The sequence below is a fragment of the Hyaena hyaena genome, unplaced genomic scaffold, assembly GCF_003009895.1.
Source record: "Hyaena hyaena isolate Hyena2069 unplaced genomic scaffold, ASM300989v1 scaffold_824, whole genome shotgun sequence".
NCBI lineage: Eukaryota > Metazoa > Chordata > Mammalia > Carnivora > Hyaenidae > Hyaena > Hyaena hyaena.
The window spans coordinates 38,044-64,253 of record NW_024081461.1 but is presented as its reverse complement, the minus strand read 5'-3'; the positions used below and the strand labels follow the sequence as shown (position 1 = coordinate 64,253).

At 40.9% G+C, this 26,210-nt stretch overlaps 1 protein-coding gene across 1 annotated transcript in view; it reads right to left on the bottom strand.

The window, feature by feature from the left end:
- LOC120222009 (protocadherin-15-like) overlaps positions 1-26,210 on the bottom strand; it is a gene marked incomplete at its 5' end in the record, with an annotated part of 248,663 nt that overhangs the window by 187,906 nt on the left and 34,547 nt on the right. Inside the window, 2 exons of the mRNA XM_039219692.1 lie at positions 7,845-8,069; positions 10,649-10,954. Of these exons, the coding sequence (XP_039075623.1) occupies positions 7,845-8,069; positions 10,649-10,954 (531 nt within the window). The remainder of the gene's footprint in view (positions 1-7,844; positions 8,070-10,648; positions 10,955-26,210) is intronic.

Here is a 26,210-nt window from a genome sequence, read left to right as displayed (position 1 = left end):
TTAATGGCAAGTTTGCTATAAAAAAACTAGAGAAAGATGATAAAAAATCTTGATTTTCTGGAATCCTGGGTAAGAACTGTTGTCCATAAGAGATTGTTTCCAGATAGAAGAGTACTAAATGTATATGCTCTGATCATCTTTTTATTTTTCTTAAAGTTTATTTATTTGTGGTTTGAGAAAGAGAGGCAGAGAATGTGAGGCAGGGGGCAGAGAGAGGGAGAGAGTCCCAAGCAGGCTCCGCACTGTCAGCACAGGGCCTCACATGAGGCTTGAACTCACCAACTGTGAGATCATGACCTGAGCCTAAATCGGACACTCAACTAACTGAGCCCCCCAGGTGCCCTTGATCATCTTTTTATTTAAAAAAATTTTTTGTAATGTTTTATTTATTTCTGAGAGACAGACAGAGGGAGAGAGAGCAAGAGAGAGAGTAAGAGAGAGAGCTAGCGAGCATGAACAGGGGAGGGTCAGAGAGAGAGGGAGACATAGAATCTGAAACAGGCTCCAGACTCTGAGCTGTCAGCACAGAGCCCGATGCGCGGCTCAAACCCACGAACCCGTGAGATCATGAGCTGAGCTGAAGTTGGATGCTTAACCGACCGAGCCACCCAGGTGCCCCAATCATCTTTTTAAAAAGAATGGAAAGATAGCAGAGACCAGTGGTCACCCTCAGCTCCCCCGCACGGCCTACTAGGGACACGACCCGGCCGGGCCAGCAGCTGGAAGGGCTCCCCTCCCTGTGGCTGTGGCCCTGCCTGGCTTGGCCCTGGGCTTCTACAACTGTTTGCTGCCTGCCCTCCAAAGAACCACGGGGGCTCAGGAAGCTGACTTCTGTCTTTCTCGGCTCAAGACATGGTTGCTTTGTCTTCCGGCCTTTCCCGGTCAGTTTTCCACGGCCGAACACTTGTGTCTGTTGGCCCAGAAGCTATTTCCGGGCTTAGCTGCCTTCCGTGACTTCTCTCCCTTCTCTTGCCATCCTGCCCAGAGAACCCATCTCCAGCCAAACCAATCTTGTGTTGTTTTTTCCTGTTCAGCAGGGGCTTCTCCTAAACATATATCATATATTTACCTCACGTTTTCTCCTCTTTTTTGGGGTCAAAACCCGTATTGGAAGTTTCTTTCTTAGAGGCCTAAGTCTGTTTTTGTTTGGGGTTGGCTTTATTTCCAAGCGCATAGCTATTCAGGATTCCTGGGGGGCCACACACCCTAAAGCAGAGGCTATGGAAGATGTGCTCTGCCTCAGGTAGCAATGTATGCATACAGTGACGCTCAGTGTCACAAATACTGATGGGGCTCCCTGGGCGTTACGCAGTACTTTCCTTGTTGGGAACGTGACTGCCGCCAAGACAGGAACAGGTCCTGCTGGGACTGAGCTGCCAGGTAGGAGCAGAAAGCAATGATGAAATAAATACTGCCGAGTATCATGAATATTAGGAGAGAGGAAGTACAAGGATGTGAGGAGAGTGCGCAGCGAGGAGCTGAACTGAACTGAACATAGGATGCGTCTCCGTAACTGTAGAAAATGCTCCCTCCCTCACGCCTTCTGCAGACAACAGAACCATCCTTCTAGGTGGATGGCCCCAGGAGGGGAGCACTCCCCTGGTTGAGGCTGAAGAACCCACAGCTTCAAACTAACCCGTTCCCATCTGGCCTCCCAGTTTGGGTGTAGGGAGCAGGGAGCTGATGGGTTTGGGTTGCTTTCCAAGCTGGCAGGCTCCGGGCAGATCTCCTGAGCTCGAGTGTCTGAGCAGATCCCCTGTAACTCTAACGCCCTGTCCCAGCTTTCTCCAAGGTGCACAATAATTACTTTGAGTCACGCATCAAGCCAGATCTGCTAAATTCCTCATCTCATTTAATTTGTCTAAAATGTATTACATCTTGATATTTCTATTCTATCTATAAAGAAACCCAAGCTTAGAGAGGTCAGGTTGCTTATGGTGATCCAGCTGGTGAAGGACAGACCCAGGACCATGTGTTGGCTTGTCAGATCCTGGAGGAGTCATTCTGAGATTTGGAGGAGAGGGGAGAGGAGAGACGGAGTGGGCCAAGTTTTCAGGAGATTATATACGTGTAAGGCAATTTGAGTAGGATTTTCATCAAAAAAAATCCACGTACAACTTTTTAAAGATCTCTGTTCAAAACTATTTAACAATTTAAAAATTCTTCCAGGTAGTTCCTATACTTTTATCTTGGCAACGTGCTAAGCTTCTAAACATTGCATAATGCTAATTATTTCCCTGAAGATAATTTTTATAACTATTTATAAAGCTTGTTTTTGTTTGCTTGTTGGTAAATAAAAAAGAGAGAGAGAGAGAGAGAGAGAGAGAGGAGACTTGTATGAGTTAAATTTGTATACTTAAAACAACAACTTACTCAATATTTAACCCCACAGTTATTTTCATTAACAGCTAAGAAATTTGTCCCCAGATTTCATTCTTTGGAAAATTAATCCTATCAGAAACTTTATAAACAAACAAGCAAACAAATCCCATAATCAGCTACGGAAAATGTAGGAAATTGCTTTTTATTTTCTTAACGTTCACATTATCAAGACCTAAATGAAGGTCTGCTGTGGGGACATCTGTTTACTTCTGTGCATCCCAGTATTTGCCAAATCCTCTGGACTATGAGATTCTTTGTATATGAGACTTTTGCTGCTCTCTCAGGGAGCTCATGCTCTAGGACATATATCCTGAGAGAGACCAGAGACAGCGAAACATCAGAGGCGCACACTCAGACTCCTTGGAACGCTGTATGGCTTTGGTGAATGAGAGGCTTCAGGGACTCTTTTGAGAATTCTGATGCATTGAGAGTGCCCCCAAGTCTGTGGCAGCCAACTCGTCAGGATGGAGAGAGCACACAGCTAGGGTGGCCAAGCACAGGTGCAGGTCATGGCGGTAACTGCTATCAACAGGCTTATTAGCACCTACTGCCCCACAGAGAAGCAGTTCAGTTTTGGAGACTTCTGGCAAAAAGGAGACTGGAAGAATCACTGAGGAGTAAAAGAACAGAACTATGTACACAGGTAAGGCACCTTCCTGGCACTCCCAGAAATCAGTGGGTGGTATTTGAGGAGCCATGATAGAGACCGACAGAAATATGGATCACTACTGCTTATGAGATACTATTGTTAAATCTGGGCAGGTGCCTTTTTATTTGTTTCCTCTCGTTTGCTTGTTTAGAGGAAGTGCATTACATGTGAGTCATAAAACTCTAGACTAGCAGATACTTTAAGAAGCCATCTGAGGGGCGCCTGGGTGGCTCAGTTGGTTAGGCATCCAGTTCGGCTCAGGTCATGATCTCATGGTTCGTGGGTTCAAGCCCCGCACTGGGTTCTGTGCTGACAGTGAGCTCAGAGCATGAAGCCTGCTTCAGATTCTGTGTCTCCCTCTCTCTCTGACCCTCCCCTGCTCACACTCTCTCGCTCTAGCTCTCTCTCAGAAATAAAGAAAAAAACATTAAAAAAATAAAAAAAAGAAACCATCTGACTCTTCCCCATGGCATGCTCCTGCTGATATATTCACATTCTTTAAACTTGGCAGTGAGTATGTTAGAAAGAACACACCAATAAGAATATGACAATGCAGAATGGACTAAAGGGAGATACCTGAAGGCCATAGTCCAAAACGAGTATTTTCTCCAATTCAACCAACCCTAAGGGAAAGGTCAGCAGTGGTTAAAAAAAAAAAAATCCCTCGATGAGCATGGCCATATTCCCCTAAGTGGTTCATTGAAATAATCTTTTATTCAACTGTCTCCCTCCAAAGAAAGGGAAGGAGGATGCTATAAATCTTGAACTGTGCCGAGGCTCTCATGTGTTTGGGTCCTGGACCACCTCCTGGTCTCTCAAAGCGCGACTCCTCTGAGTGGACAAAAGCCAGGACTCTACCAGTTCCCTGACCATTAGGAGCATGGAGACAAATGCTGCCTTGGTACAAGGCATCAAGTTTCTACCCAGAAAAGCTATCCTGTCCCTGTATTCTGTGGGGATAGGGACATCCATCTTCCTCCTGGAGAGGAAACCTCGCTGAAAGATGAAAGTGTTCGCTCCATCTTCCGGGGCTCTGTGCATCTCCGAGCAGCCTCAGCCCTTATGGATATCACTTCACTTCCAGCCCTCCCAGCTCTCCTGCCCTCCTCCCAGACCTGCACCTGCCGGATGGGCAAACACACTGGGGAGCCGACTCTCCTGCCCCCACGGAAGGACCACCTCCTCCTGCTTTCCCCCGGCAGTCATGCCAGCTGAGTTACGGTCAGGAGGACTCAGGTCATCTGTTCATCCTAGACAAGCCTCCACAGGCCTTCAGGGGCTGCCCAGAGTCACAGCGCCAGATCACGTATTCCCACTTTTCTGACTGAGCTTCATCTTTTGACTCACTATGACGTTTTCTTTGTGCATATTTTATATATTATATCACAACTCCATTTGTAAGGGTAGATTTTTCTCTGGGTTTTACGCCTTAAACTGTATAGAATTTTAGTTTTATTTTTCAGAGTTTCACTCATATCTAATTTAACTACTATATAGTCCATTTTTCAGTTATATTCAATCAAGATATAGTGAAGAAGGCCATGGATATCAGTGTCCTACAAAACTGTTGCAACAAAAATACATATTATTTGTATGATCACCAATGGTTTTGTTCTGGATCGCTCAGAAAGCACTCTGCGGGTATCTGTGATAAAATTCTATATTCTTTCTGCTATAGAAAAATGTCTTTCCTTCCAAGCATCATGTCAATTTTCCCATCTTTGCTCCAATTTTAAATTTGATGGACTATATATTAAGCATTGGATCTTTTTTCCTTCTTCTTTACAAAAGAAAATTATATTTCCTCTTATTTTCAAAGAGAGATCCTCAAGATGCTTTTGCTGTGTGACTGCTTTGGGTAGTAATATCTCTTAGTAAATACTGTGTAATTATGTTACCAGTGAAACAGCTTGTCACAATGCAAATAAACAGAACAAAAACAGGAAATGTGTATGCTTGATAAAAACCTACATTTGTGGAGAAGTGAGGATTGTTCTCCATTCTTCCCTTCAAAACAGACAAGCATGATATTTTTTATGGGCCCTGGTATTACTCAGTAGAAGTTTTAAAGCTCTTTGTGATCATCTCAGACCTGAGTGATCAGAAGAATGAAAAGCAAGTGTTAGCCTGCATTTGGGGAAATGTTCTGCAAAATTCATTATGCTTATATCACCCTAAAAGAAGAAAGAGGCATTGAAAATACCTACAATCGAATAGTGGCTGATTAAGTTTTGTTTTTAAAGTATGATAAATCAGAAATAATTTTGTACAGGTGAGGAAGACCTGACCCATGAAAATGTTTGACTTCTCTAGCTAAGATAAGGCAACTGAGACAAGAAAAACTAGGTCAACACTCTATTTCTGAAGGAGTGAGTCCATCAAGGAGCAAATCCTTTCTGATGTGAAGTCAACATGGAGGTCAGGAAAGACACCCAAGCGCTAAAACAAAGAACTGGTCAGGGAGCATGAAATGCATGTTTAGAGATGCCAGTCCCAGACAGAGAATGAGACTTAGAGTTCATCTTGCTTGATTACATAATATTTTTGGGCCCCATTTGGTTCTAATATCTTCTGTTAAAAAAAAACAAAATCCAAGCAAATCAATTGAAGCTGAATGAAGAACATCCAGGTCAGAGTCTGTGATGGTTTAGAACCCGCCATTATCAGGGAAGCTGGGGGGCTCAGTCTGAAGTGGGCTCAGGCCATGATCTAACTGTTCATGAGTTCAAGCCCCCGTCAGGCTCTGTGCTGACAGCTTGAAGCCTGGAGCTACTTCAGATTTTGTGTCTCCCTCTGTCTCTGTTCCTCCCCTGCTCATACTCTCTCTCTCCATGTCACTTAAAAATAAATAAACATTAAAAAAAAAGAGAGAGAGAACTCTCCATTATGAACCACACCCATCCTGAGCACCATCCTATCTGAGCATCCATCTGTGATCTGGGAATAAGTGGGCATGGTCATGAGTAGCAAGTATTTTCTTCCTTTATTATCCGAAAACAGTCAATAAGTGGCCATTTTTCTATTTTAAATGCTTTTAGTGGTCAATTCCACTAAACCATAGAGGCAGGAAGGGGAAATTGGGGAAACAAGGCCTAAACTTTTCACTTGGTTCTGAACCATTCTGCCATATGGTTAGTTCATTTAGGTCCGGCTCATCTTGGCCTTCATTTCTGTGCCTACTGACACATCTTCATAACCAAAACACTGCCATGGTGCTCCAGTGCTTTTGTTAACAGATATCTACATTTCTTAGGCTAAAAAAAATAAAATAATTCCTTAGGCTAGAGAGACACAAAATGGAAGAAGTAGGCAAGAAGCCATTGTGGATGCCTGAGAAGGAAGGAATTCAGACCTTAATAAAATTCTCCTGAGACCTTCTGGCCATCTGAGAGTGGAAGGGACACATGTCTACTTCCCAATGTAGTTTAGAAGAGACCGCAGGATGCCAGGGAAGAAACACCTGTGTGCTCTGACAGATACACTAGGTCAAGCGTAAAGAAGAAACAGTGGGATAATTTTTGTGTCCCTCTCTGATTGCAGCATTGTCAACAAAACAAAAAAGCAAAACCCATACCTTTAAAGATCTTACAGTCAAGAACATTAGAGCAATTACCTACATGATAAATAAGGTCATGCTAATTATATATTGGTACAGTTTTTAACAATCTCTGTTTTCATATCAGTAATTTATTGTCTAAGAAAACCAATAATATAGACTATTTATTTGTTAGTTAAATAGTCAAACAAAACCTCAAGCAAAGTGATCATTTCTTATTCTACCATTTATACACTGCAATACCCTACAAAAATGTGTATGGTAAACAAACAAACAAACAAAAACAACAACAACAAATAAAAAACCCCAAAACGAAAAACCAAAAATGAACATAGGAGAAAAGTTGCCTATGACCTTACATACCTTATGACCTTAGGCTCCTTGTAACCTTGTGCACACAGCCCTCTACAGAAAGCACCTTTCAAGAACTGGACTCATCCTCAGAAGCGAACCTCCTCTCACTGAAAGCAAACATCCATCTGTGGAAAAGCATCTGTGATGCCTTCCCCGTGGGAAAAGCACTCCTTTGGGAAGGAGCAGAGGAATCTGACAATTGAGCACAGAACTCAGGTGACCTTCACATACACTAACAGCTGAGAACTGACAACTCCCCCCTCCTGTCTTCTTTTAAAGGTGTGCCTTACAAATCACTAGGATCCCAGAAGATGGAAGATACCACACTCTCTCCAACAATCAGCTGACACAGATGCTACAATGAATGGATGGTATCTGGAAGAGCTAACAAGTCCTCATGGCCACAGACCCTGATCATGGCTTAGCCACACCCTGACCCCAGTTCCAGCTGATCCCCAAGCTGATTTCATTCTAGAATCTTGGTTTATGAACTAAACCAATTAGTCCTGGGGCCTTCAAACTCTTACTTTTCAGTAACCTTTTTTTTTTTCATAAAATTTTAAATCGGAGGATTTGTACAAAGTTATTGGTGCTGTGAACTTTGGACTGAACTGTAGTCTGGAGAGACTATAAGTAGATTGAGAATACAGAGCTAAGGGGGCATTCAGTCAACCAGTGTTAAGATTCTTATCTACTGTTTCATGCAAATATGTCTTCTGTATTCAAGCAATATGGTTATTCCTCACGTTTTTCATAGCAAAGACCCTGTGCTCTGGGTCTGGTACTACTATGTTGTTAAAATTGTTGCCCCAGACATTCAGATGTACCACAGACTCTGTAGTAGGCAACAGAGTAGAACCGAGAGAATGGAGTAGGCAACCAGGAATCACCTGTGTTCCTTACCTTCACTATGACTGTGACAGTAGCGATGCCTGGTGGCATTGTTCCATAAATATCAAAGGCCTCCACGAGAAAAGTGATGCTGGCTTCCTGGTCTGGAAATGACTCATAGTCCAAACTCCTTAAGAGGGAGAGCTCTCCTGTAAACGGATGTAGTGCAAAAAAGTGCTTTACTTCTGGGCTTCTTATCCGATAAGACACATTTGCTCCCAGGTCGACATCTTTGGCCTGTAACAAGTTGAGCAGAAAGATGGTCACGTCAGCGGTGCTACCAAACCAGAGGACCAGCCTGATGGCAGTCATGTGTCAGTACCTATGATAACATGCATTTCATGATCAAAAGATGTGTTTTAAAGAAAAGCTTTCTTGTTAAGTAACTTACCCAACAGAGGAAGGAGAGAAAGAGAGAGACAGAGCCTCATGACTCTCTGTCATTTTTTTATCTTATTACTATATTTATTTTACCTGAAAAAATCACTAACTAAAAGAATCGAATATAGTCATAAAGAACCAAATATATTCATAAATTATTGTTTATTATTTCCTGCTATTGTATAACCCTGAACAATATTTTAAATAAGAATTAAGTTTTACAGAGATTTTTTTCACACACAGAACAGATTATTAAAGGAGTATAAGGAAACTGAGGAAACAGAAGTACTAACCGCTCCTTACAAAGATCCTATAATACATTTTTAAAGACCACTCTATTATACTCCATTTCAGTAACATTTATTGAGTAGTTATTATGCATGAAAGCACAAGATGAATCAAGACCAAATCCTGCTCTCCAGTTTAATGCCTCAAAAAAAAAAAAAAAAAAAAGACAAATACCAAAATAGAAGGAACACGAAACACAGGGACGCGGGGGGCCGAAGGGTGTGAAGAACTGGGAGTGGCGTGTCCCAGCTGCGGCTCCTGCACCACAAGCACAGCCAGTGAAGGCTAGCACAGGCTGCCTCTGGTGGAGGCAGTGGGAGGAGGAGTGTGGGGGGGCGGGGCATGATGGAAGGTGCACACAGCAGTGCCCGCACCTGCTACCGGAACTCGTGACTTGGCTCCCTGGTCAGTTACTGACACCGCGACCAGAAGATACTGGGAAAGCACAGATTTCGTGGTGTCCTTTTCCTAACTAAAATCCTTCTTGTTTCCCATTCCACTTTGGGTTAACCTGGACCTCCTGAACACGGGGAAAAGGAGCCATACACTTTCTAGCATCTCGCTGTCTCCTCTCCCCCAGGATTTCAAGTAGATTTCTTCCAACGCTTTGAATATCTCTTCCGCTGCTTGAATGACTCTGACTTGCTCCTCAGTTCACAATGTAGGAAGCAATGACCTAAGTCTCAAGGCTTGATTTCTAAATTCTCAAGATGAGGTTAAGGGTTCCTCCTGGGATCTCTTAGGCTCCTTGCACTGAGAATCTCTACTGCAATTACCAGTTGGCTTGTCTGTTTGCCACCCCCGACTGAGAAGCCCAGGAAGACATGACATCTGTCTTGTCCATGCTGGAAAGGCCAGAGTGCAGCAGAGGATAAATGCATGCAATCAACAGTGCAAACACGCTTGATGAGTAAATGGGTGCAAAAATGAATAGAAGAACAGAAGAAGAGAAGAATAAATGGAGAAATATGGCCCTTTCCTTGGTTGCCTTTTTTTAGACTGATTAATGTTTTGGCCTAAGTATTTATTGAGTTGAATTGTGAAAAAAGCCACAAGTTCTTGAAATCCAAGCTAATAAAATTCAAGTTGTGGATGGCAGGTCAAGGAAGTACTAGATTTTTTTTTTCTCCAAAAAATAAACCTCATAGACCATCTGTGTCAGAATTAAAGGCATGGTTGATTAAAATGACGATTTCTGGGCCGACCACATGTACTGAATCAGAATGTCCAGAGTTTCTGGTAGTACTGTAACTGAGGACTGAAAAAACAGGCTTGGGTGTGGTGACACTTAAACAGTAAAGTGAGACTTCTGAAAGGTGTCAGTGGCACCTAGAGTAAAAATAGTGGGCTCAGCAATATCCTCTTCCTGTAAAACACAGGGCAAATCTCTACACATGTGTGTGAACATATATATATACATACATAGATACAAACATATATGCCTACACTGCCATGTGTGCATATTCGCATATCTGTAAATATGAAAATATGTACTTGTATATATAGGTATATATGCATACACTGGCATGCCTGCATATTTGCATATATGAAAATGTGAAAATACTTATTTGAATATATACAAGCATAGGTATATATGCACACGGCTGCATATATACATACATGCATATTTGCATGCATGCATATACGAAAACATTTATCTGAATATATACATATGTAAATATATGCACACATGCACATGTGTATTAGCACGTATGTAAATATAAAAATACTTATTTGACATTATGGGAACACAAAAATAAATGTCACAGAATACATATAAAAATATAACCCTGAGTACTCTGGACATACAAAGTGGGGGATTATTAACTTCTTTATATAGTATTGTCAATTTTTACAATAAATATATAGAATTAATTTTATAAATTGAAAAATTATTAAGAGATGTTATTTGATTTCTTACAAATGTAACTTTTCTCCCCTTAATTGTTGGTATACCCCTAAAGTAGGTTGTTAGATAAACACAACATGTAATATTTGAGAGTTGCTTGTATTAAAAATTTACTCACTGTCCATCTGAAATTGAAATTTAACTGGGTGTGTTGAGTTTTTATTTGCTGGATCTGCAACCTTATACTAACGGAGGTGTGACACTGTGGAGCTCATGAAATGGCCACCTCTCTGCCCACCTCTATCTGAAGGAAGGTGGTTCCTGCCGGCAGGTTCTCCTCCACGACGACTGTGTACGTTGAGTTGGTGAACACTGGACTGTTGTCATCAATATCCAAAACTTTGATGGCCAGTGTGAGGGTTGAGTGACGTGGGTGAACTGCTCCATCGGTTGCCACAACAACAAGTTCATAGTAGTCCCTGACCTCTCTGTTAAGCTTCACTGCCGTGTAAATGCTCCCGTTGGATGTGATGCGGAAGAGATTATTGAAGTTGCCCAGACTGTAGTGCACCTGGCCATTTATTCCCGCATCAGGGTCTGTTGCCTGCAGAGAAATTAAAAACAAAGAAATAGGAAAAAACATAGTGTGTTTTGTCATGCTTTTGTCACACTATATTTTGTTACGCTGCCCTGCTAGAAGGGGTAGTTGATAAATTATGGCATATTTTTTTAAATTATGGCATATTTTTAATTGGATATTCTTTTTATTCTAAGGAGAAAACTAAAACAATAATGATGATGTAATGCAAAAGTCTAGGATATGAAAAGAAATACACTATAGGTTAGCTAATTATTCTTCATTCAAAATTACCATAACATAACTTGATAATATCATTAGCAATAACAACAGTACATTATGACAGAACATATTACAATACTGAATTTTTCCCAGACTATCACTTCTTTAATTATCTTGAGTTCTAAAATAAGAAACACACGTCTAGTTTTTAATTAATTTAACATAACTTACTGGATGACAACTCAAGATGGTACATTAATTTTTGTTCAAGTAGTTTATATATTAATTTTCATATATAATTTTCAAGCACTATATATATTTTCCCACTTAATCCTCACCATGTTCTTATGAATAAATATAATTGGTCTCATTTTGCAAATAAGAAGACCATGACTTATGGAATGTAGTGATCTTGCTTAGAGTTACGTGAGAAATAAATATACAGTGCCTCCGTTCTTAGTACAATGCCTCATGTATAAAACTACTTAATAAGTACCTGAGGGATTAATGCAGGTTAGAATAAATGAATGCATGAAACTGATTGAAAACTCAATCTGCCCAAATCCAAATGGCAGTAAAAGTATAGTAACTGTAAAGCACCCATAAAGGGCTCTTCTTTAAAATTAGAATACGATCTCTAAATGATAATTGAGAATTATTGATATTATAGTAATATATTAACTAAAATTTTAAGTCACATAAAAAATCACTTTGCATCAAATAAAATGTGTGAATTATGAGTGAACATTCTTCCAATGGAGTGTTATGAGAAATAATCTTATCCAAATTCAATTGTGATATAAATTTGGACACTCACTATCAGCTACTGTGCATTTTGTGTTAAACAGTTCTGTGTTATTGTTTTTCTTTTTTGTCAATGTTTTTTAAAAAAAAATTAAAGTGTTTATTTACTTTTGAGACAGAGAGAGACACAGTGTGAGCAGAGGAGGGGCAGAGAGAGAGGGAGACACAGAATCTGAAGCAGGCTCCAGGCTCCGAGGTGTCACCACAGAGCCCGACATGAAGCTTGAACCCATGAACTGTGAGATCATGACCTGAGCCGAAATCAGACACTTAACCGACTAAGCCACCCAGGCACCCCTGTGTTGCTGTTTTTCAAAGACAGTGGAGTAAATATTAGAGGCCATGAGATGTTATATAATTGTGCGTCAAACTGTTGCTAAGGATAGGGAGGAAAACAAGACACCAGTCTGCACTATGAGCTGGGGACACAATATAATCACTCATAGTCCAGAAAGCCTGAATGCAGCAGGATGCATTTTAACAGAATATATGCAGAGGTACATCCAGTTTTACAAACCCTGGCAAAGCTTGTCAGGGCCATTGGTGAATGCTTCTGTCCTGGTTGAAATGGTGAAGTGCAAGCTGTGAAAGCCATGTTTGTAACTTGACATCTCAGCAGGATTTGTCCGTTTGACTCATCCAAACACAGATGCCCCTGGGAGGTCATTACCTCCTGAGACTCAACCCGAGAATAGACATAGACGGAGGAGGGACTGTGGGATTCCCACAGAGGGAGAGATGCTGTGAATGAGCTGAAGAATTTCCCGAGACAAACATTCTTCTACTTTTACTGTGTGCCTGGGATTTGCCATCAAATTATTGACAAATTAGTCAACTTGTCCCTTAGAGGAAAAATCAAATGACAACACTAACCCCACTTTGGGGGAAAAAAAACCTTATTTTTTGTCTAAAATCACTGTGTAAGTATATAAAAAATATAATCCAGTAATATAATATAAATAGGTCTTACTTATTAGCGCCAACATTTGTGAAAATTTCAGTGAATTTTTGCTATCTGTGGGAATTCTTTTTTTTTAAGTTTATTTATTTGAAAGAGAGAGAGAGAGAGCAGTGGAGAGGCAGAGACAAGGGGGGGGCGGAGAGAGAGAGAGAGAGAGAGAGAATGAATCCCGAGCTGATGTGGGGCTTGATCCCACAAACTGTGAGAGTATGACCTGAGGAGAAATCAAGAGTCGGACACTTTACTGACTGAGCCACCCAGGCATCCCCGTCTGTGGGAATTGTTAAGATCACAAAAGCAATAGTTTCTATAACCAGTACTTTAAATGATCCTTGTTCAAAATATGTTTTTATTCATCCATCTAAGGGAAGATGTGTTGTAGAATGATTCAATTTGACTAATGTGGCTGTGTGTGTGTGTGTGTGTGCATGTGTGTGGGGGTGCCTTGTATGTACTGTTTTACATACATCTGGCTGCTTGGCTGATACCTCCTAGAATGCCTCATGCATATCTGTGTTAGTTTCCTGTCGCTGCCTAACCAATGATCACAAATTGAGTAGTTTACAAAACACAAGTTTATAATTTTATAGCTTTGTATTTCAGGAATTCAACACAGGTCTCATCAGGCTCAAATCAAGGCACACGCAGGGCTGTGTTTCTTTCTGGAGGCTGTAGGGGAAGCTCCCCTTCCTTGCTCATTGGAGGTGTTGAGAGAATTCAGTTGCTTGAGATGTAGAATTGAGATTCCTTGCCTCCTTTTCCCCTGTCACGTGAGGACAATTCCCAGCTTCGAGGCCACCCACAGTCCTTGGCTCACGGCGCATCTCCTCCATTTTCAAAGCCAACTTTGGAGAGTGAAGTCCTTCTACCTTCTGACTCTCTCCTTCTTCCATCTCACCCCTCTGACCCACTCTCCTGCCATCTTCTCCCAGTTTTAAGGGCTTTTACAACTACAGTATGACCCACCGGGACAATCCAGAAAAATCTTCCTATCTTGAGATCCATAACTTTAATCACATCTACAAGGTTCCTTTTGCCATGTAGGGTAACATATTCATATGTGGGACATACTTGGGGGCCATTATTCTGTCTAGCATAGAAGCAGAAGCTTAACATGCTGCTGATCGAACTCTTGATTTCTTCTGTGTTCAAATCTTGTTCACCTCCATGAATCCCCAGTCAGTAAATGGTCCTCCTACCACATAATAGGTTATATAAGAAATAAAGTAGGTATTTATGATAACTCCTTCATTTATCTTCTCAACTATTCATTCATTCAGTAATTTGAGAAAGCAAGTTTAATACTCTTTATGAGTATACATAAAGGCTGTGAGATACATGGTATATTAAGTATCAAGGTCCAAGACTTAGTATCAATTACAACATAATCCCTACCTGTCTATAGTATGTTGTGTCCACCTATATATAATATCTCACTCCTAACTACCTTGGTCCTAGCCACCACTGACTGCAACTTAGATTACTAAATTACTTCTCTCTTTAAAATTTGTTTTAGTGTTTATTTTTGAGAGAGAGAGAGAGAGGGGAAGGGAGGGAGGGGAGGAAGGGAAGGAGAGAGGGAGGGACGTAGAGAGAGCGTACTGGAGTGCAAGAAAGAGAGAGGCAGAAGGAGGGAAGAGGGAGAGGAAGACACTGAATCCAATGCAGGCTCCAGGCTCTGAGAGCTGTCAGCACAGAGCCTGAACTCAGGAACCATGTGATCATGACCTGAACCAAAATCAAGAGCTGGATGCTTAACTGACTGAGCCACCCAGGAGCTCCACTAAATTACCTCTTAATTCTTTTCTTTTAGTTACATCTCTTCAGAGAGACCTTTTATAGAGGGAAAACAATGACATCAGTTCTCTGCTTAACATCCAGCAATGATCTCCAATGCCTGGGGCAATATTCAAATTCACTATTCACAGCCAAGAGGTTCCAGTAAAATGCTGCTTTCATTGTGTTCCCTTCAACCTCCAAACTTCTCCAAAACTTCTGCCTCCTCAGCTTCTTCCATCACTCACCAGGCTACTCTCCACTTACTCCTCATCTTTCAAGTGTCAATGTAAATATCACTTGCTCCAAGAAGTCTTCTCTGATTACCGCAAAGGAGATTAGATTCTCCCATCGCACATGTTGGTGGCTCCAAGTACCTGTCATTTATGCCACTTTGGATAATTTAAAACTATATATTTATCAGTGTGCTTACTTGTGTAAGAACTTCTCTTCGTTTTCACAAGGTAAGCTATATGAGTATGGTCTGGACTTTTCTGTTTTCATTGAACACTCAATGCCTAGTACGATGTCTGGTGCATTTTTTTTTTTTTTTTATGTTTTATTTATTTCCAGGAGACAGAGAGAGAGACAGCATGAGCAGGAGAGGGTCAGAGAGAGAGGGAGTCACAGACTGAAACAGGCTCCAGGCTCTGAGCTGGCAGTCAGCACAGAGCCCGACGTGGGGCTCGAACCCACGAACTGTGAGATCATGACTTAAGTGAAAGTCGGACGCTTAACCAACTAAGCCACCCAGGCGCCCCAAGTGCACTTTAATTCATAAATGAATTCTCAGATCAACATATATAAATGGATGTATTAGCAGTGCTATGTAGTAGTTTGAAGGTTTCTTAAAATTATTTTATTCACTGTATATCTATCATTCGGTTTTATTTTGATTCTTGCTTTATTATCCTCTGTGGTTTTGGTTAAGACTTTGAGGACAAAAACTGTAGAATTATTAGAATTGCATCTAGGACTCCAGTCACCTTGGTGAAACTGCTGATTCAGGGCTATGCTGAAAAATAGCATATTATTTTTAGAAGAACACAGTAGTGTTTTATCATGATGTAAACAAGCATATGATAACCAGTGAATACCTTTGTACTTTTAGCATTTTGTGGAATGACAAGGGGGGTTATGGAGGTTAAGGTAGTGAATGAGTGTTATACAAGGAGAGATGGCTATGTTGTGGAAGTGCTGTGGGCCTCAGTGTTCCCAGCTTATTATTTTTAACTTTGATGTCACTAACTTTGGTATGTTACTTTTTCTCCCTAGGTCTCAGATCTCTAAACTATAAAATAAAATATGTGGATAGGAGAATAGTTTTGAGTCTCATCTCCTTCCGCTATGCATGTCAGAAATAAAATTCATAAACATGGCACAAATTGTCATTATAATGCGGGTAAGATAGACTATAGCTTTGGAATGATTCTCTGTAAACTAGTTGCAATGACATTTTCCTGTTCAAGTGATTAAGATACGTGCAGATTTAAGCAAATGGTCTTTATTACAAATGTAATCCAATAATTAATATGGAAACAATGCAAACACAGTATGTACAAGTGACCTGAGAAAGATCTCATTTTGGATTATAACAAGCCATGCTTGGTCTAGAGGACTGTTAGGACGCTCGCTCTGACAAGAGACCAGGATATAAAAACAAACTTCCATTTCAGAAAGAACCTCCTAATCGTGCCTGCATTCCCCAAGCCGCTGCATTAACCATGTTTTCCCTTGGGAACTTCCTAACTCACATCAGCTCAGAGAAGCTCTTTATTAAAATGTCTTCTATGTTTAGGATTGTTGGATGGGAACTTCCTCCTGTTTGATCTTGCTGTGAGGAAGGACGGTTTAGTCAGACCACAGCTCTGCTTCTGTTCCCTGTCTCACTTGAGAGTGGGGAATCTGGCAAGAAGAATTGGGTAACTGTCACATTTAGGATCTATCTGTAAAGATAGCCTACAGTTTGCTTGTTTAAGCTCTTCCCCTAAAGATGCCTACAATTCCAGTCTCATCCGTAGAAAACCTGTGTGGGTGAGTGTAGACATAGTGGGAGAGTCGTTGATAACTTCAAACCCTGCAGGTGTTAAGAGCAGTTTCCAAATGAATAACAGACCCTTTTACCCTACTGTCTGTTTAGCAGAATACTTACTAATATCTTGTGGGGTTGCACAGTTTGGTAAATACTGCTACAGCTCACTGAGCAATGCTAATATTAAGGCCTTCTTTTAGTAATGTGTCCATGATGCTTTTCACACAGTATTTCTACTTTGTACTTTTTGTTCTCCAGGACACACTTGAAAATGCAGAGTGCCTGGGTGACTCAGTTGGTGAAGCATCCGACTCTTGATCTCGGCTCATGTCTTGATCTCAGGGTTGTGAGTTCAAGATTCACGTTTGGCTCCGCGCTGAGCATGAAGCCCTACTTAAAAAAAAGGTTTATGATGAAAGCACATCCTCTCAGCCACATTGGGATTCTTAAAAATGGTCTACAGTAAAATAATAAATAGTAGAGAAAACATTAAAATAATACATGCTTTCAGCGGGCCAATGGAAGGTTTTTCTAAATAGCTGGAAAGTATTGGATTTCAGTCCTGGCTTTGATAAAGGAACAGTGGGTATGAGTTTTCCTTATGCTACCCACACTCATGGCATGTTAGTTAATGCCCCTTAGAATCGTTTTTAAGGGGAAGAGGTAAGAGGGGGCAAAGACAGAAGGGGAGGTCTGTGTTCAAATAAACAGATTGGGAAGCTGAGGTGAAAGAAAATTTAACACGTTTTATTGATTTCATAAGTCCTCCAGTGCCATTACTGTTATAAGTGAATGAGGTGATGCTCTTGAGCAACAGAGAGGGAGCCTCTTTCAACATGTTGAGCAAACTGTAGCAAGCAGTTGAGATGCCCGTGCATGGTGTCTTCTCTCTACAGTACACGCTCTTTCTGCAGGTCAAATCAAGTCTCCACCTTTCCCTAGGACTCAGCATGTACTTTTGGACAGTTTCCTCCAGGCTTGCCATGAAGAGCCCTCATTCTCCTCTGAAATTCCGATCAACCACCCATTCTTCAAATCCCGGGGCTACAGTTGCAGCACCTCTAGGGAAACTTCTAGCATCTGGAGGTTACATAACAGATCAGAATTCCATATTCAACAAATGCCTCTTTGCATCGCTTTTAATTTACACTCTTTTCCCCAAACCATGGGTCCTTTCAGAAGGAACCTGCCTTACAACCCTCCATGTACTGGATGTTTCCATAATACAGCCCTCTGTATCTCACGATGGGATGATTTGTGGAGAGAAAATATCCAAACAATATTAAACAGGTGAATCAAAAATAAATGCTAGGGAGGGCATCCTCATAATAGGGTTTATAGTTCAAAGCCAGCTGAAATACAAAATGTGAATACTATGTTTAAAGTCAAGTGTACCCTCCCCTACGCACATGCACACACAGACACACACACATTTTGACCCAGTTCACTGCAACTTAATGCCATGAATGCCTAGCGTCAGTAAAAGGATGTGCATTTGATGCTCATGGAATAAAAAGCTATAATATTCTGTAGGAAAATACTCCAAAAATGTTAAGGAAACCAAGACTCACATCTAATAGAGACAAAGGAACTAAAATCTTTGCAAAATGCTATTTCCTTCCTTTTCTATCTCCTAAGTAATTTAGGAGCATAAATAAGGTCAAGTCAGTTAAGTGACGTGGACTGGCTAAGCACGGTAGCTCCATTTATTTACTATTACAGATGAGTATGTAGATGTTAGACAAGATAACCAAACGTAAAATCCCTTGTTATCAGCAGTACTGTCAGGAAGTTTGCACTGATGTTTAATATCTAGCCAAGGAACTCATTGTGTGATGCTATAATGAAACCATTTATCTTCCCAGAAATCAATTAAAAGTTAATTAAAATTGTTAATAAGAAAAATCACACATCTCTTCTTCCTTTGTACTACATCAAAGCGATAAACAGTAATAGCTGCAACTTTATAATCATCTGTCCACAGTTAACGCATCTTGTAATATACACCTTCCTACGGGGCCTGATTTGCGGCTACTTTTTGAATGCCTACTATTGAGAAACTGGCTGATAGTCTGAGGTCAAATAAAGACTTCACAGGACAAAACTTTGAATATTTACTAGGAAAAATTCTGGAATGTCCTTAATCATTAGTTTTGAAGTTAGAGTATATTAACGACAACCAAATACTTCTGTAAGAAAGAAATCAGATGATGTATAAGGGCATTTATTGAAATAAAATTTATTGACTATTTGTTGAGCACCCTTTTATAGCAAACTACTTGAAAAGTGAGCTGGAGAATGTATTTCTTATACATTATCTTCATCCCTTCCCCCCCTCCCCCATTATCTTTTTAGAGTGGACAACTATGCACTATTTCACATCAAGAGAAGAAGCCCTTTGTGGGATACCTACATGGGGCCTACGAACTCTATAGAGACCTGAAAGACTGCCTCTTCAGTGGGCAGAAACTACTGAGACAAAGCCTCATGGAATAGTCTACTGTCTACAATCCTTTCTACTGAGAAGTCTCTTGAGAGACTACTTGTGTGTTTTTTCAGTGACTAATTCTGATTTAGAGGATGTTTTATAATCATACCCATCCCGATTAATGTTTAGATGTAAAACGAGTGCTATTTCTTCTCCCAAAAATCAAGTACATATGAAGAACCCTGAGGACAGAGAAAATGCAGCCACTAGGCAGGTGTCAACCCCCATGTAGCACCTAGTTAGCCCTGTGGGAAACCCAGAGGATATTTTTTGCTTGTCCTTTACAGCAACTCGAGGGTCTGTGCATCCCCCTTCTCACCGACACGTGGGAAACAGAAGCATGAGCAGGGAGGTTCGAGGGAGCAGTTGGGCAGTGCCCCCTTAATGATGATACTAATGGAAATACACGTTTACAATTGTCTAAGAACTTCAAAAATACATAAAAGAGTTGTTGTCTTTATTTCTTTAAAGACGCTGAGCTACATCAAGGGCTGTGGTTATCAGCGTGAAAGGAGAGAAGTAAGAAGTGAAGCTGCTAGTGAATTTTTCTTCTCTCCACACAGATGCCTTACATTCATCACTAAGCCGTGGCAGAGACCTCATCATCAGGCCATGGCAGAGGCCACCTGGCCAGAAGGTAGCAGGTGTGCGTGACCTCAAATCACCAAAAACATAACCAGAGTGAAAAATGTTTCTATCAAATATTGTAACTCTCAAACACTTAATCCCTAGAAATCTAGAAAACTGTATATAAACTAGTGATTTCTTACAGGCTTCTTCTCTAGGTTAGAAACCAAAGCTTTCCCATACCCAGCCCCAGCCTTGGGTGAACCTGTCACTCTTAACTCCCATCCTTCATCTTGGAAATGATGATGATGATGATGACGACGATGACGACTGGACACCTGGGTGGCTCAGTCGGTTAACCATCTGACTTTTGATTTTGGCTCAGATCATGACCTCACAGTTCATAGGTTCAGGCCTCACGCCTGACTCTGCTGACAGTGTGGAGCCTGCTTGTGATTCTCTCTCCACCCCTCCCCTGCTTACTCTCTCTCTCTCTCTCTAAACAAACATGAAAAAATTTTAAAAACATGATGATGATGATGATGCATATTTATCTCACTGCCTCTCATGAGATTGAACACACTTGCAGCATGCTTAGGGGCATATGAAGTAATCAATTAAAAATAATATGTTTATTGTTATGGGTCTTTCAATATCTACTTAGAACCTATATTTTGAAAAAAGATCAATTCTGTCCTAAAGTTCTTACAGAATATTTTGGGTAAAACAAATCAGCCTATTTTTATTTGGCTTATTAAATGTTACATTTTACTCAGGATCATGTTTAATTTGGGGCAGTGAGTCTACTATTCTGTTAACATTGTTGCTGTCAACATTTTTTTCTGAGAACTTATCGTCCGTAGTGATCAAATAATTCATACGTAAAAGATCATCAAGCCTGTCTACAAGATTATGTCTACAAGATTTAGTGTAATAAATACAAACATAAGGAAACTTACATGATACAGGGCAGAAAGGAAAGAGCACTTTAGATATTATAAGAAATAATGGTGAACATTTAAGGCCTTTGATGCATAAATTAAGGTTGTATTGACACATGATAAAGGAACTTCTATGAAGAAATGTGTCTGATGATTTTATGGATACTGCCACATTGAGAAATGCTTTGCTATGCCTGGCCTGAGAAAGACCAGTTGCACTTTGGAAAAATCAAAAATACATTCCATTGGAAAGCAGAAGAGAAAAAGATGGTAACTTTCTGTTGCATTTGACAATTTAAAAGTAATCTCACCACAGATTGGGAAGCAAATGCATGCCTCAATGGGTGAATGGTCATAACCTGCTCATAAGTTGTGAGGCTTTAGAATCATTCTGGTGGGAACTGAAAGGGGTTGAAGCATTATTTCACAGCAAGCATTTTGTTACTTGTCATTACTACAGGCCATCCTTCCAAATCTGGAAAGATAAATTCTACCCAGAAAAATCACTAAATAGTATTTCCCCACATAAAAGGTTTGACAGCTGCCCATATTTTTCTCCAAACCTACATCTTTTTTAGTGTTTTTAAACTCTTTCCATTCCAGCACAGAGCATACCTCAATTAAATGGTCCTTAAGGGATCTGGGACGTCTTCCCTGTTCCTCTTTAGGACAGAGGCTCCTGCACTATGACTGCCCGCCATTCTGTGTCTAGTTAGCTCTAAGACTTCATGCAATTTCCTGCACATCTCTTGCACCACACATGATGCAGTCTGAGCACATGAGAAATGATTACTTGTAGCTGCCTTTCGAATGCTTATTCTTCGTAAGTAGCCAATGGGTATTATCCGAATAAATGTTGAATCGAGGACTTCCTCTTACCAAGCAATATGTGGCCTCCTTCAGTGTTTGGTTGAACCTACCAAAAGTCAAAGCAATTACGAATGGTTATAGAATAAATCATATTTTACCTCAACACTCAGGGTCTCATTCTAACCTTTCTGCACTCATCTCCCACAACTCACTCTTTGATACCAGCTCCTTTAGTCAAACAGCTTTATTTATTCTATCAGTCAGCTTTCAAGCAATTCTGGCCCTCAGTGGTGTGCCACCATTGATGCTTATTGTCTCATGCAGCATCAGTTTTGAATCCCCACAGCAGCAGCCTCGATGGGAGCATGCCCCTCCTGTGACCAAGGGTAAGATAAGAGACGACATAATCAAGCCACATTGCCCTGTGCTCCAGCTCAGAAGTGGAACATACCACCTACACTCCCTCTCTGTTGGTCACGACTAGCCTCTTAAGACCATGGCAGATGCCATGCTGGGGGTTGGGGGGCGGCACGCTCACACTGTGTGGGAGGGCAGAAAGCTGCACACAGTAACACATTGTCCTTGAAACAAACCAACCTCTCCCACCTTCCCTGATCGTTTTCTGTTTCTAAATCCTATCTAATTCTTCAAACCTCGCCTCCAGGCTCATGCAACTCTTCCTGGGCAGCCTTTCCAGCCAGCCTTTTGACCCCTCTTGCACTTGGCCCGAACTACTCTCTGTTGCTACTGATGAATGTTGTGCGATCAAATACTAGACGTCAGTATCGTCGCTTGCCCACCTGTTCCGCGATGGGAGAATTGGGGGGCACCATCAGGGAGAGGACTCTGTGAACTCTGGCAGGGGAAGGTGTGAGAGGTGTGGAGCTGGGACATGGACGAAACAAGGAAGAGTAAGAAAGGGAGACACACAAAACAAATGGAAGTAAACCGTCTTTCTCAAGATGGCAGATATTTACTGCAAATGAATGGAGTGGAGCGTCAGAGTAAGCAATCCAGTTCGGGGAGTTACAACAGAGCCTAACGTTCCCTTAGTTATGGAAAGTAAATTAATTCCAGGTGATTAAAAAGTAAGCGTTAGGAAGAAGCAGGCAGCCCTGCCTGGAAAATTCTAAATGCTCATCTGTCACAAAATGGTAAACACCCAGGGATTAGGACTCTGATGCTTCAGGAAAAGAATTTTCATCTGGTTCATACAACAGATATACAAATTAGTGTTTCATGTTCATTAATGTCTTTGTATATTTCTATAGTACGGTTGTAGAGGCCAAGGGCAGGCCACCCCAGACAGGCTGCTCCAGCATACTGATTACTTCGAATAATAGTTACTTAAGGAATAGAGTGCAAGGACCCTCCACCGTCCCCAGGAAAGCAGGGAGCAAATCTCCCATATGAATATACTCCCTGTTCTAGAAATAAACAGACATTTTTATCAGCAGCAATAGGGACTTTAAAGCCAAGAAAGCTAAAAAAAAACAAGACTTGCTCCTTTTTTAAACTAATCTACTACCTCAGCCTAAACTTTGCTTAGGATTCCCGACTAATTAAAGCTTCCGAACACCCACTTTCTTTACCTTGTCCATTCGTTACCAATTTATTGTCCCTTCATCCAAAAGCACAAAAACTGCCCACTTTGGTCATTTTGCTATTCATGCACATGTAATAAAACATTTCTTTTTTCTCCTGTTAAAATGTCTTGTGTACATTTAATTCTTAGTCCAGCTGGAAGACCGCGAAGGGGAGAGGAGGGATGTTTCCTTCTGTACAGGGTCTCTGACCTTTCTCAATTGTTTCCTATCATCCTGGAAGGGGACAGGGAAACCTGGGGGACTCGGCCCATGATTTTCACATTTCCCCCTATTTCGGTGCATCTGGTAATTTTGGGTGTTTCCATCATTTTGTGTGACGGTGGAAAAGGCATATACTGGGATTAGATTTTTTCTCCTCACCCTCCTACTTTACTTTCCCAACAACTTCATCTTCCCTCTGTGGACAAACACATTCCAGGCCCTACACTGAAGTGCGCTTTGCCAAACCACTTGGTGCCATCATGGAACCCTCCCTTGACTTCCGGACCTTCCTCAGCCGGGGCTCCTGAAGCTCTCTGCACATCCTCACTGAGGGCCTAACTGCTCCTCCACAAAATTGCACCACCACATGGACACTGGGTATCTGTTTGTGTCACAGATATGTCTGTCTCCTATTCATAACAAGAGTACGTTGTGCATGTTTCTCAAGAGCTGACTTTTGCCATTTTGGGGGTGGTATGCCCCTGTTGAGAATGAATGCTCCCATCAAAGTCCTCTGTAATTCCTAAAATAGCGCAAACAAACATTTTCATGTGAGTATTGTTCCTTGAGTGGCCATTGCAATGGCATTCCTTTCTAAAACATTTACCTAAACTGTTACGTGGCATAAATCTTTTAGGGCATCTCTGAAGTTGAGGTCAGTAGATAGTACTTCTTGAGTAAGGACATAAGAGAAAAATACCACCACCATAGATTGCATTTCATATACTAATCTGCTTGGTTCAGGCATTTCTGTTTTTGTTTATGCCTGCCTTGTCTGTCAAGTTCTGATACAAAGTATTGTTTTCCTTTCCCGTCTGAAAAGCATGTTAAATTATTTCCTCTATGCTTATTGAGGAGGCAATGGTTTGCTTCTCAGATGTCTTTGTGATCCTCTCCATGAATCCCAAGTTTCAATCTTATTTTTATATGACATTCTTTTGTATTAAATGTAAAGATGCCCGTGGATTTCCCCAAAGAGCCAAGAGTAATCATTCCTCTAAGTGCTGCCCTTCTGTCTGTCACAGAGATTTCTTGTGTTAGCATATGTTCTCTCTCAATGATTTGCCTGGATCAGTGCTGGAAGAAAATCATAACTGGAAACTGGAAAAAAAAATGTGACAGCTAGGTTAGATTCTCTGTGAAATTCTCCATAATTGCATTTTCTGGAGAATATTCAAGTATTAGATTTTCAGATCCACAGTGAAGGCAAAAGAAATAAAAATGCCTTGGGCCAATATGACATCCATCTAATGAGAGAAAAATATCGTCTAATCCCCAAGTACTCTGAAAATGTCTCTTACTAGATACAAACAGACATTATTTCCTACATAACAACTGTAAAATGAAAAGGGCTTTCTCCATTTCATATACATTTGTCACAATCTTATCATAGTCACCTCCCCTGAGAACACCACTGAGGTAGAGCCTGATCTAGGTTCTGATACTGTGGTCATATTTTATCATTTTTCATTGTCATTTGGGTGAGTCCTAAAATTTAGCAATTTTAGTTTGTTCCAGTTCCTGAAGCTGGTATGTCACCAAACTGGTAGATTTAGAAATAAAAATTTTATATTCATTTCTCTGCCAACAATGAGTGGAAATAAATGAAGACTACATTTTCTACTGTCTTGTCTATCACATTCACTATGAGTAAGGGGACAGCAGTAGTTAGAAGGAATAACTCAGCTTTTGCTTTTATTAATATACAGATGAACGAATGAAGATGTACAAAGTGGAGACCTGCCTTTCGAAGGAGAAACGATGGATTCGCATTCTGTTGAGCTTTCCTTTACCAGCTGCCTGCCTGCCTTCCATTGTCACATGCAGAGAACAGCCCTGGGAGCCTCTCATGGTAGAAACAGTCAGTAACTATTTTAGAATGATTACGCCCCCAGCGGGCATTGTGCAAAGTGTTGTTTCCTTTAGTTTGGCCATCAACTGGTATTGGTCCTCATCATTCTTTTTTGTTTTGTTTTGTTTTTGTTTTTGCTAAATGAGAGAAAATATGCCCAACTGGGGGCTTTAAAAATAGGGGAAAACTTTTGGACACGCATTCTTTTATTGTTAACATATTCTCAATAGGAACAGCTTAAGCAGAAAATTTTCCTGGGAATAATGGGATTTATTCTGTGAAATTATGTTGATGGCTAACAATGCTCTAGGCATGGAGCACCTGGGTGGCTCAGTCGGTTAAGTGTCTGACTTTGGCTCAGGTCATAATCTCATAGTTTGTGGGTTTGAGCCCCATTTTGGGCTCTGTGCTGACACCTCAGACCCTACAGCCTGCATAGGATTCTGTGCCTTCCTCTCTCTCTGCCCCTCCCGTTCTCACGCTCTGTCCCTCGGTCTCTATCTCTCAAAAATAAATAAATGTTAAAAAAGACTCAATTTAAAACCAATGGTTTAGTCACTATAATTAAGTGATACAAAAGAACCAATGTTTGGGATAAAAAATAGCTAAAAATTAGAAGTTAAAGTACATTGTTCTGAAAAACCAAAACTCTATAACCTGTCTACCAAGAATCTTTGCAGATAATAAAGCAGAAAGTTATTGACTTATTTCAGACATAGAGTCTGAAGAATCTAAATGGAGACTGAAGGTACCGTCCGACATGACAAGCCTGAACCACTTTGATTTGGTTTGCACAGAGGAAGCATTACTCTTGCTACTTTCATAAAGACTGATCGCTTTTGACAGAAATCTGTCTGTGCAGACTTGGATGAGTTGGATACTGAGGAGTCATAAAAACATTAGAGAAGACTGTAGGCTCAAAGGAGCTCCTCATAAAAATGTTCAGAGAGAGGGAATGAGACAGTGAAAAAGAGACCGCATTCGCTATATATCCACATGGTGAATTATGACGCCCGCAGGGA